This window comes from Falco rusticolus, chromosome 13, assembly GCF_015220075.1.
Source record: "Falco rusticolus isolate bFalRus1 chromosome 13, bFalRus1.pri, whole genome shotgun sequence".
Classification (NCBI taxonomy): domain Eukaryota; kingdom Metazoa; phylum Chordata; class Aves; order Falconiformes; family Falconidae; genus Falco; species Falco rusticolus.
In genome coordinates this window covers 15,824,570-15,837,019 of record NC_051199.1, presented here as the reverse complement: position 1 = coordinate 15,837,019, position 12,450 = coordinate 15,824,570, and the positions used below count along the sequence as shown (strand labels likewise).

General features: G+C 54.5%; 1 protein-coding gene across 1 annotated transcript; it reads right to left on the bottom strand.

Annotated features, from left to right (window-relative positions):
- Window positions 1-1,651: 1,651 nt before the first annotated feature.
- Window positions 1,652-7,136, bottom strand: APOD (apolipoprotein D). The gene is made up of 5 exons (XM_037406102.1): window positions 6,764-7,136; window positions 5,698-5,851; window positions 5,286-5,407; window positions 3,381-3,469; window positions 1,652-1,991 (listed from the first exon to the last, which is right to left on the bottom strand). The coding sequence occupies exons 2-5, from the start codon at window positions 5,818-5,820 to the stop codon at window positions 1,756-1,758; spliced, it is 570 nt and encodes a 189-aa protein (XP_037261999.1). The 5' UTR covers window positions 5,821-5,851; window positions 6,764-7,136; the 3' UTR covers window positions 1,652-1,755.
- Between the last annotated feature and the right edge of the window lie 5,314 nt (window positions 7,137-12,450).

The following is a 12,450-nucleotide window of genomic DNA, read 5'->3' as shown; positions in this document are numbered from 1 at the left end:
GGCCGGGCCCGATCCGGGGGACCCCGTGTCCCCTCCTGGGGCTCAGCGCCCACACAGCCCACCGCGCCACGGGCTGCCCGCACGGCTGCAAGGGGAGGTGGGCTGCAGCCACCGCCGGCCGCACGAGGGAGAAAATAGGAATCTGATGAGCCAGCGATGAAATATCTGCCCAAAAATATGTGACACACCTGGGAGCCGCCGTGTAGCTGTCAGCATCCTGACCTGTCCGTCCACCATCCCTACAGCCTGAGGGTGCGGCTGGAGCGTTGTGGTGTTGGGGCGCAGGAACCGTGGCATTAGGTGTGAAAGTGTAAAGGGAGAATAGCTGAACACGGCAGTTGTTCTGCCCCCTGACCAGGCCTCCCTCCAGCACAGCCTCCTCCGGCTGGTAAAGAGCTCCCTGCTCAGTCTCCTGGAGCCCTCCCAGTGCACGAAAGTGCTTTGCTGCACTCCCACACCGAGCAGGCTCCTACCACAGTAAGTGTAGAATGATTCCTGCAGGTTTACGGTGTTCTAGATCCACATCCTTGTTTCTCCATGTCAATAAAAGCAAGCAGGACATGGGGGTACACTGCCAGCCAAAGCTGCGACATTGGTTTGCTGGCATGGTTCAGAGGATGGGGGAAGCCCACACATCCAATCCCAGAGAACTGAACAGACTTCCAGGCTCCTGGAGCAAACCGTTCCACTTCAGACACAGTTGCTTATGTTGCATCGTATTCCTGCTCTGGAGGTGCCACGGCCTCAGAGGAGGGGCAGACCCCGTGCACTGATCTCCCCACACCTGCTTGAAAAGCTCATGCAACTAGGAAGGTACAAAAGGCCCGAAGCGGATATTTTGATTCCATTTTTAATGAGCTGCATCAATGCTATTCAAGCACAGTTGTCGCAGTGCCTGGTGAGCACCTGCCAGGGCAGGTCCAGTGCCCAGCAGGCTCTCGGCACGTACAAAAGCAGTAAGCTGGATGTCAGGCAGAGCCTGCCATCTCTTAGTGTTTGGAGAAAAGTCTCCAGAAGAGAGGACAAGGGAGCATCCCCATCTCTTTCTGTCTGCTTCAAGGCACTCTCAGAGCTGACCCTTGGGAGAGCAGGCCCAGCCTCACTAGAGGCAAGAGAGGACACATACAGACACTGGGGGTGGAGCGATGATGAAACATTTTTAGACTTTAGATACAAAGAGCCAGATCTGATTTCTAGCAAGGAGACCTTCTGACCTGGCAGCCACATACGCCTACAGCCCCACACCAGAGAGCACTCAAGACCCCCTCTCTCAGTTCCCAGGCTGCAGGACCAACCCACTGTGTCTGGATGTCGCCGCTGGTAAGGCCATGCCCGCAATGTAGCTCAGACACCGTAAACTCCTAGCAGGCCCAGAAGCATCAAGACAAAAAAAGGAAACAAACCTGGGGGGGGTGTGATGGAAGGTTTTTGCCCAGGACTAATACCCACACATCACATCTCATACCCTTTCCCATCGACATACTGGAGGACTCACAGCAACAGCAGAGCTTCATGTCTGCACTTCAGGGTTTCTTTTCTTCACTCGTTAGTTTTGAATGAGTCAGTTACTCTGCAAAAGTCAGAGCGAGATTAAAAAGGGGGAAGAACGATAGGGGGAACGACAGCAAGGAGTAACTCAGGACTGGCAAACTAGTGTTAGCGAAGGGATTATTACATTTCTCTGCTATGTAGAGAAATTCTAATGGGTAATAAAGCAACAAAGTTCATTGCTGGTCCGGTGCTGTGTGCCAGTAGTTACATCTCAGGGGGACAGTTATCTTGATCCGTGGGCATCATTTTGTCAGTGTCAATCTTGTAGGACTGCAGAACACTCTTCAGGTGCTCCACGGTTTCTGGGTGCATCTCAGGAGCTCTTGATATAATCCAGGCATAGTCAATGTGGAAGAGCCAGAGGATGTTAGTGCAGGAGTAAACCAGAGAGTAGTTTTCATAGTCAGTGGAGATGACCCAGTATGGGGCAGAAGGCATGACTAGGAGAAAGAAGGGCACCATGTATGCGATGTACAACCAACTCTGCACAGATCTGTGGCACCAGAGCCATGGCTCCTCGTGCTGTTCCCACTTTTGCTGCTCCTGAACTGTGTAATTGTGGTCAGTACAGGGAGCTATAATTTATAAAAGCCTATCAGGACTCCTACCTGTGCGAGGGTGCTCGCTGGTGGGATGGGCTGTATGGCTGAGAGCTGACACTGGCGATCTGAAGAGCACATATCACCATCTCGCTCCCCATCACCCACTGCTGCAGAGTGCCCTGCCTCATGGAACCAGCCAGAACCCAGGTGCTGGGAATCAGCATGGCTCAGCACATCCACCAGCACCAGCCACCCGGGCCAAATTCTGTTCTCCATCAGGCTGCTGCACCAAAGCATCTGATCTGATCTGATCTGATGAGGGACAGCCACTTCAGCATCAAACCATCAGGCAGAAAGTGGGATCGAGTGCAGTAGGCCGGTGTAAGTGCCCCATGATTTATTTCTGGTGCAATTAGGAGTGCCAGGTGCGGTTCTTTGGGGTCCATGTTTGGCAAGGACGGTTGGGGTTGCATGCACTGCAGGTGAAATGGCTGCAGGTGATGCCTTAGAAGTGCATAATTAAGTCTGGCTGTGCTCATGAACAATAATTGTATCTTCTTTGCAGCTACTCTTGCTCCACCCATTTCTCCAAATAACCCATTTGTGTGAGTGTTATGAAACAACCAAGGAAAAGGTGCGAGGGAGCAGAGTAAAAAGGGAGCCAAGGGGAGACTTCTGCTCACTTTCTACTTCTTTTTTGGCTGTGGACAGAGGAAAGTGCTGTACAAAGTGAGTAAGATGCACTGTGCTTCAGCGGGGCCCTGTCATGCATTACATTGACAAGGAAAGAAAAAGCAAAAATCCCCATATTATTAATGGTTATTAAAAGGTGCTTGTAAGCAGAGGCAGGGTGGGCTAGTAGCTATACCGCTGTGTTCAGAAAAACAAGCCTATTCCTAGCCCTTGCAGCGGCTGTGGGGCTACCTCCCCCACGTTCCTCCCTCCCTGTTCGCATCTGTGAAACAACCTAGAGGGATAGTGATGCTGCTGGTCTTTCTTGCTTTGAGATCAGCTGAGTGCTCCACCACTTCAGGCGCTGCTGCTGTAAATGTACAAGTATGACCAAACCCCTGCCTGCTGGTCACAACACCTGTACTAACCCTTGGCCATTGTCCCATCATGCTGCACTGAAGTCACCAGGGGAGCTTTGCCTCTTGCTTTGCTAGTTTTGCACCCCTGATGACCTGGCAGTGGTGTGTGCTCTGTGCAGGCACTGCCCTCCCACGATGGGGTCAGCGGGTACTGGGAAAACGGTGGGGGCTGCGACCCTCCCAGCTGCACACTTACACCAGTTAAAGCGGACGCCCAGCTTGGCCGGCTCCTTTACATCCATGTGCATGAGTTCTCCTTCGACTTCATTGATTTTGCCATTGGAACTAAGGGGAGAACAAGGTGAGAAATAAGGAGAATGTGAAATAACTTTTTTTTTTTCCTTCTTCCACTAAATCATCCCTCCTGATGCATCCACCTGCCAAGAGGTGGCTGAAACATGTACCAGCTAACCACAGCATCCCTGGAGGGACAGCTCGCCCCTAGGGACGGCTTCAGCAGCACCCGGGGCACACCAGGTCCTGGGCTAGGCACAGCAGGGCAAATGCTCTCCCAGGTTAAACCACTCCAGCACCCCAGGGTGCCTCTGTCCCTGTGCCCCTGGCAGCAGGGTATCTTCAGTGCCGTGGGACAGTGACCGAGAAGAGGGAGAGCAAGTTCACTCTGCACAGAATGGGAGGATCCCAGCACTGATCTCGGATGTGCCAGGGAGCAGCTCGACTTCTGCTGCTTGTGGAAGACCTGTGTTCACGTCTGTTTAATCACCTGCATTTTTTCCAGGTCACAGCACATTCCTCTGCACACAAATTACCTGCCCCTGCTTGGTATGCCAGGGTTTGTTTCACTGCTGGTTCAGACCACTGGCAAGCAAGCCCTGTGACTCAGGCTGCCTGTTCTATAATTGCATTTTCCCCCAGATGCCTCAAGACCTGGATGCTGCCTGCAGGGCAGGAAAGTTTCACGCTTGTCTGTGGAACAGGGACACCCAAGGAGGGAGAAGCTAATGCTGCCAGCAGCAGAGGTCAGGTGGCTAATGCTGGAGCCATGCACAGTGCACACCTGACCCAAAATATTCCTGACATTTCAGGGTCCCCGGCTGCTGCCGTGGTGGCACGGTGGTCAGATGAATCCCCTGCAGCTTAATGCAGGCACAAGTGAATGGCCAGCTGTTTGCCAGGCGCTGCCCTAGCAGTGGAGCTGCAGAGACAGCGCTGTGCAGTCAGCGAGCGGCATGGACGCTTCTCTCTGCCGGACACCAGTGATGTGTTGCTACGTTGTTGTTATTGTGAGCCAGAACAAAGTCCCCATCCATGCCAGGAAGCGCAGGGGACAGCGCTGCCTTCACCACTCACTCCCTCATTCATTCAGCCACTTGCAGCAGCAGCCCACGACAGCCGGGGCTGCTGGTAGAGACAGATGAATTAATATATGCATCTGTCCATGCGAAAGGCCAGGAGGGCTCAGGATAATTGCAAAATATCATGTATAATAAAGGGAACAATCAGTGGATTCACTTTGCTCACTGATTTAAACTGGCAATGATTGCCGATCCCCTTACACAGTAGTTACTACCGGTGCAAGGTAAATGCTCCAGAAAAAGGCTGACAAATACTTGCTTAAGTAAGAATGAACGATGTGCTTCACCCTCCCTGCCCCTTTTCATCGGGTACCTTTACTCCAGAGCAGAGAGGAGCACAGGGCACCGGCACCTCTCAGAACGCAGGGGCATCAGGTGGTGGCTGTCGCCCCATAAACGAGCCCTGTGACTCCCCAGGGACAGGACCCAGGGCATCCAGCTTCTCAGCCATCACCAGGGATCCTGAACCAGTCACGGGGGAGAACCAAGCTATTTCACACTGGAGTAACCATGTGCAATTGTTTCTCATTACTCACCTCAGACGAGAGAGAGGGCTGGTGACGACCCCCAGCGAAGTGCTGGCAGAAACCAGAGACCCACACCTCTGCCGTAACCACAGCAAAGCCCATTATCCCAGAAGAGCTACTGTGGCCACAGGGTGCCTCCCCCAGCACCCCCGGACCCAGAAACAGGCAATTTAGAGAAAAATTACCCCCCGGATGGCAAGTGAGGTGACAGGAATGCCACTGCTGCAACGAGGACATGGCCTGAGCACAAACACTTACAGCATCTCCTTGTTGATCACTTTGAACTTCCCGTTCTCCTTCAGCGAGTAATTTGCCTGGATGCAGCTTCCTTTCTCGAAGCTTGAGGGCAGCTTCTCTATCTCGTACCATTTCCCCAAATACTGATAGAAAAAATCCGAAGAGACGCTTTTAGCACAAGAGGGCTGAGGCAGAGTGGCCTGGCTCATTTGCCGCCACAGTTTTGCCTGCTCAGTTTGTTTGAGTACCCATGTCGGTGGCGCAGGAGGCTGCGGGGGGTCAGCGGGGCCACAGACCCACACTGGCAGCTCCGGCACAGGGTGCTGAGACCAGACCTGCCGACCCCTCCCAGGCACCCAGCAGTTTGCCATCCTCCTGTGCCCCCTTAGCCTAACTCCCTACCCGCTGTGAGATTCTTAGAAGTTTTTCACACCTTGTTGATATCGAAGTCTTCTTGCACTGGTGGATCTGGGCATGGTCCCATGTGAAACATTTGGCCTTTCCCAAAGCCGAGGAGGCTGAGCAGGACCGAGAGCTGCACTGCTGTGCCCAGCATGGCTGTGCCGGGATGCAGGCGGGAAATGGACCTGGGGAGAATGAAAATGGCTGAGCTGGGTGTGAAATATGACAAGAAGGATAGGACATGTGCAGCAGGGCACCCTGGGGGCACAGCAAGGAGAAAAGGATCATGAGAAGAGCACAAAGGCACTGTGCCAAAGAAGTCCCCAGCCCAAAACAGCCTGAAACCCTGTGTGTGCTCAGGCTGTGCCCAGCAGCAACACAGGAAGCAAGGCAATGCCTGGTGAGAGCACTTGTACCCATCACGCACATCTGATACCTAGCAAGATGCAGGGGTGATATATGCCCAAGGACACACAGGAGCATTGTCATCTGTCCAAAGCCGAAGGAAGGGGAAGCTATAAGATGCTGGAGCACAACGAAAATGCTCCAGAGCTGGGACAGAGCCTGGGCCCTGGGACGTGGAAGCAAGCAGTGTGGGCATGCAGGAGCCTGCAAGGCAAGAGGGACATCCCCACGTGTGCCAGGGCTGGCTGGCACTGCAAGGCGGTGGGAGGGACAGTGCAGCTCCCTCCGGGGGCGTCTCTGTGTGCCAGGATGTACATGGCACTGCAGGGTGGGGGAAGTTGGTCAAACTCAAATAAAACATGAACTGACCCCCAAAAGCATGCTGCAAGAAGGGAAAGGACGCATTGAACTGCGGAGCAGAGGCAGGAGCTCTGTTGCTCACCCCCAAGCAGCCCCTGGAGCCGGGATGCTGCCCATGCGCTCCAGGTTCTGCTTGGGGCAGGTCGGCACCTACAGACCCTGCAGCACGGGGCTGCTCTACTTCCCTGGCCAGAAACTCCTCCACAGGAGCAGTGGCAGCATTTTCGCCAGGCTTAAAGGAAAAGCCCTATCTGTCTCCAGCCACACGGCATGGGCCCCGCTGCAGACACAAACACAGTCCCCATTTTGAATCTCTTAATTCAGAAACGTACCTTGGCTGACGAGGTGCAGTGATGCTCTGCAGAGGAGCAGGGCTGCAAGGAACAGCTCTGTGGTGAGCTCTCCGCCTCGTCGTTTTATAAGCGTGCAGGGATCATCATTATTCAGCACTAGCACAAGCCACTCCCTGGTCCTCGACGTGTTTTGTTTTTTTTGGCAGGCCAGTCAGCTGCTTTAGATCTGCAGCTGGTACGAAGCTGGAGATGGGCTGTGACTTGGCGGCTCACCCAGGCGAACAAAGGCACCCCATGTGTCTGGGTGTCGATCCGCAGCTGCAGAGCTCTTTGCTGTTTGGCCACTCACAAGAGCACCCGGACCTGGGTGCAAACAGCAGGGGAAGGGGAGAAGTGCCGCAGCCTTTGAGAGGGGTTGGGGACAGCAGCAGCTTCCATCCTGCTCCCCTTGGCCCAGCAGCAGTCATCACCACGCTCCCAGGAGGGGATGTGCAACCTCCTTTGCCAGGGGCCACTTGAGCCCTGGAGACCCTCCGGGCCACCGCAGTGTCCTCGTCCCCATCACTGTCACTCACAGGAGTACATGGGGAGAATTAAGTAGCAGGAGGCTTTGCAGGCTCATCTGGGGAGCTGCAAGAACTCTCAGCAATTTCTCCTCTAGACTTTTAAATCTCGCTACAAGGAAAGATGCCGGGGCAATTAGTTCTGTGCTGACCTGGCGGTTTTTCCAACAGGTGCCCAGTAAATGACTTTGACAGCAGAGCAGCCACCTGTGAGGGCAGCCAGTCCCAAGAGTTATGCAAGGAAGGATGAGTAATAGACAGGATGCTCTCTGTGTTTAATTACATTTTCTTTTAATCTAATCTCTGTTGAGACTTTCACTCTAGGTGTGTTTTTACACACTGCTCCATGTGCCATACACACACACACACACACACACATACTCTTGAGCTCCTGGCTGCCTAAATGCCACCAAGAGCCACAAGTAGCTCAGTCCTGTCCCTTACTGGGGCTGTGCTGCCAAGGGGTGCCCTGAAACTTGGCCACAGCCAAGGTGCTCCCAGGACCTCAGTGGCTGAGCATGGTTCACCCAATGCAGACCCAGAAGCATTGGCCAGGGGTGATAGCTCAGGGGAGTCCCTGCTTCATGGCCCTGCCAGCAGCGCGTGGCACGGGACAGGGGAGCACGCAGGGGCTCTCCCTGCCTGCACACTGCTCCCTCAGCGGTTTGGCAGCCACTGTTCTGTGGTTCGTGACGGGTTTTCTCTGGCTGCCTAGGTCAAAGCCAGAGGTGTCCTGCAGACCCTCTGCAAACCTCACGTTCATCTGCATTTCTGTTATACAAACAGGTTAGAAATCAGAAAAACCCTGGACAGACACCCTGACCCGAACGGTACAAGTGCTGCCATGCTGCAGTGCACTGTGGAGGTGGGATTCCCACACACAGCAGGCCGGCAAGCTCAGTTTTTCTCCTGAGCTTGGCTGCCTGCATCCTGCTGAGCAACCAGAGGAGAAAGCAGTGCAGCATGGCCAGCCTTGGCGGCAGCACAGCATGGCCAGCCTTGGCGGCAGCACAGCATTTGATACGTGTGCATGAGGACAAGCATGTGGAGGTGTGCCTGTGTACATATCTACATCTGCATGTGGAGCACTCCCCTATGGGATGGAGCGAGGACGCTGTGACTGCGGTGGCAGCATTTTGCCCTTGGAAGGAGCAGTTCTGATGAAGCCCTGCCTTTTGCCCTGCTGCAGCAGGAGGGGCTCATGCTCCCTCTGGCCTTCAGGCACTGCCCAGCACCCAAGGGCTGCCCTGCCAGAGACATGCCTGGGTGGCTGGGCACTGCAGTTTTGGCTCCTGGCACCCTGCGGCCAAAGTCAACCTGGAGCAGTGAGGCATTCACCCGGCCATGCTCCACAAAACCTGCCGCAGGAGCGTGCATTCCCCTGGGGTATGGCCAAGGAGGTGATGAGGAGCCAGGAGCCACCAAGAGCTGACACCCCCCCAGCGAGAATGACATGTGGGGTGTGCTTTGCTGTATCCATCAGCTCCCTCGCAGCCAGCACCAACAGCGGTGGAAGCAAACCTACGCCTCGGAAGCAGATGCAGAGGTCCCACCTCCAGCCAAAGGCAGCACCTTCAGAAGGCCAGGGGCTGCAGCCCATGGAGCCCCCATGGAGCCCTGCTCCTTCCCTGGCTGCACTCCCATGGGTGCCAAGGCTGTGAAGCACAGATGAGGAGAGCTGACAGCTGGCTGCTGGGACCTGTCTCCAGGAAAACACTGGCTGCACCTTCCCCAGGGGCACATTTCTGGGCTCTGCCTGACCACAGCGGGAAGCAACCCAGCCATCTGCTGCTCCTGTGTTGGAATGGAGCAGGCTCAGGCTGCTGCAGCTGCGTCCTGCTAGGGGCCACCAGGCCAGGACATGTTCAGCAGCCACCACATCCCCCGCACTGCCAGGACCCTCCTGTCATCCCACCTCCAACACTTACTGGCACTGCTCGCCCGCACGGTCCAGGGCCCTGCTCTGTGTCCTGCCTGTTGTTAGCCTGGAGCAGAGCTCTGCTCCTGAGCCCACCCACCTTCAGTGCACACCAGAGCAAGGGTTTGGGGAAAAGCATGACCTTATAATTGCACCTAATTGCGGGGTGGGGAGAAGTCATCTCCACCTAGTAAGCAGTTCATACCCTGGAGCAGAGGAGGGGAGACACATCAAAGGGCAGGAAGCTGGAGCAGGGGTAGGAGGACAGGACGGAGGAGAGCTGGGGAGAAACCAGAGCAAAGCAGAGGGGCACCAGACACACTCCAAACACTTCATGCAGGAATGAAGCCTCCCCCACATTTCTGGGTGATGAGGCAGCTGCAAGGCAGGCGTATGGGGCGGATGCACAGCTCATGGAGGGTGAAGTGCTGCGGGGGCTGGAGGTCAGGGCAGCGCTGCCTGCGAGGTGCGGATGGGTGTACGGGCAGCGTGTGCACACTGGGAGGTGGGAGCGGGTGCAAGGCACGCACAGAGTGAGGTGGCACGAGCTACACAGCATGTCCAGGGGTGGGCAGGTGAGGCAGCCCTTTGTGCCAGGCACATACACGCTGAGGCTGGTCGCACTCCGTGCACGGGGTAAGGCAGCACTGCATTCGGGTCACACATGGATGGGGTATGTTGGCCGGCATTTTCTCATGTTACTCGGTTGTCCATTTGAGAGGCAAAGTTTGGCTGGCCCTAGGGAGAGGAGCCAAGGGCATTGAGTGCTGCCAGCAAAGAAAACCCCTTTGTTAGAATAAGCTGGAGCTGCAGATAAAACCCATCCAGCTGAGGGCTGGGACAGGGCAGTGCCACACCACCTGTGAAGTTCTACCAGCAGCCAACCTGGCTTAGTGCAGAAGTGACGTTGTCCCATTGCGCACCCCAGGCCACCCTGAAATCAGGCACCTATGTAACAGAGAAGCTTTAGCTGGCCAGGCCTGCTGGGGACCTGGCTCCCCAGGGAAAGGCTGTCTTATCACACTGTGTCCCCAGCTGGGAGTTCAGCAGCTGCAGAGAAGCCCCCTGCAGCTTTCCACCTGCCATGGGATGGGAGAGCAGCCAGAGTGATATTGTCCTCCCAACCCTGTGGTGAGATCCTTGACATTACTTAGGACTGGCAAGAAGCTGCCGTGGCTCTCACAGGAGGAAAAGGCTCTGGCAGAGGCACTGCAGGGGCCAGAAGCTCTGGGCATACCCTTCGCTTGTGCAACACCGCCAGCTCCAGCACTGAAAGCCACTAGCCCGGGGCTCCCTGCCTGTCCCCACGAGGAAGCTCTTTCTTCTCCAGATGGTGTCGGAGCAACCCAAATACAGGGAGAGCTGCCATGGGCATGGCCATTTTGCACCATTATGCATGAACAGATTGTCTTCAGCTCTGCTGCCTTTGAAGCCTCGCTGCTGGAGCCTCTCTGTGGGACCTGCAGTGCTGAGTGCCATATACTGGGACCCAGGATATCCTGGGAATCCTGAGGTTCCCACCACGGAGACGACGTCGTTTGCAATGACAGCTGTTCCCCACTCAGGAGGTGTCTTCCCTCCCTTTCTCTGTCTTTTCCCCTGTGAGTTCATTTTTGTTGTTTTTCTCCCTCCTCTAAAGGAAATGGGGCTTTGGCTTTGCCAGACTAGTTGTGACATGTGTATAAAAACAGAAATGAACTTGCAGGAAACAAGACAGAGAAATGGAAGGCAGGTGGGAATTTTCCTCTGTTTCTAGGAGTGGCAGAAAGTGCTTTGAAATCTGTTTATGTAAAATGGAGTAACATTTCAAATTACAGTTATGACACCAAAGGCAGTAAACAGACCTTGGGAAGTGTGAACTGGACTATGGGATACAGGAACTCAGTCCAACAAGGCATGAAAGATGTTGTGATTCATGTATATACAATCAGTGAGTAGCTCACCACCTTGGGAATTACCCAATTATGTATTCAAAACACAAGAAAACAAAAAGAGAGAGATTTAAGAAGTTGGAAAACTAAAAAAGATATTGCTATTTAAGGGACAAACCCTGTCATGCAGGGCCGGCAGTGGTTCTGCCTGGGCTCTGAGAAAGGCTCCCTGACCTGCTTGGCACTGCTGCTGAGGCCCAAGTTCCTGGAGAAAGGAGCCAGAGGGATCCCTACTCTTAGGAGAGCAGAAAAAAACAAAACAGAGAGAAAGAAGAACAAGGACAAAGAGGTATAAGAAAGAAGCAGGCAAATCCCTGCAAACAGAACTACGTTGCAGAACCGGAGCAGTGATTGAAATCTGGTGCAGCGGCGTCTCCCCCCTGCCTGTGCTCGCCGTGAAAACCAGAGTCCAGGCAGTGCCCTTAATCCCGGCTTTTCAGCACCAGAAGCGCCCCACACCAAGGTCCTCTACGCTGCTAAACAGGGTAAAAAACCTGTTGTTGTTGCACGTTGCTGCTGGGTTATTCCCACAGATGCCAGGCACCCCATTTCGCGGGGGATAGCTCCCACATTCCCCCACACACTCGTGATGCCTTTTTCTGGACCTCCTCGGCAGCCCCCAGCACACTAATGCATATTTTAACCACTTCAAAGAATGTCATTAAACATTTTTTGAGAGTGCCTTCTGCAAAGGGACTTTCTGTTCCCCCGGAGGAGGCACGGTGATCTGTTCCCAGCACCACCAGCTCCATCCAAGAGACGCCCGACTAAGGCTATTTAAAACCCACAGCCCTATTCTCTGCAGCTAAACCGTATTTCAGCGCCTTAGCTCAGGAATGCGTTAATGCAGTTGCACAATTATATTTTCTATGACCTATATACAACCTACACCTTCCTCCTGACATTGATTTACGTGTGCGTAACTGCAGCTCCACTCACGGAAAGAAAGGACAGGCTCTATTGCATTAAGAAACACTATTAAGAAATCTCCTGCAGATGATGCCATCCTGCCAGCCCAGCGAGGAGCCCCTCAGCAGAGACGTGGGCTCTCCTGCTGCGGGAGCACTTCAGAGCCAGCTTCAAGTCAGCAACCCACATCAGCTACCAGGAGTGCAGGAATCATGCACAGACTCTGAGGGTGGCCTCAGACCCTCAGATATCCCCCACTCCTATGGACAAAGGCAGTTTTATATATACACCAGGAAGATCCGAGGGTGGCACTTTAGCCCTGATGGACTTCACCAGCCAGCACAGCATTTCCAGCCCTTGTCTCTGAGCCCGCCCCCCAGTCTCACACCACAGGTCAGAGGAGAA

Excerpts from the sequence above, each read along its gene's own strand:
- APOD (XM_037406102.1), bottom strand. The coding sequence starts at position 5,820 with ATGCTGGGCACAGCAGTGCAGCTCTCGGTCCTGCTCAGCCTCCTCGGC. Across the intron at positions 5,408-5,697 it reads AAGACTTCGATATCAACAAG|TATTTGGGGAAATGGTACGA; the intron begins GTGTGAAAAACT and ends TTTTTCTATCAG. Across the intron at positions 1,992-3,380 it reads GGGCGTCCGCTTTAACTGGT|TCATGCCTTCTGCCCCATAC; the intron begins GTAAGTGTGCAG and ends TCTTTCTCCTAG.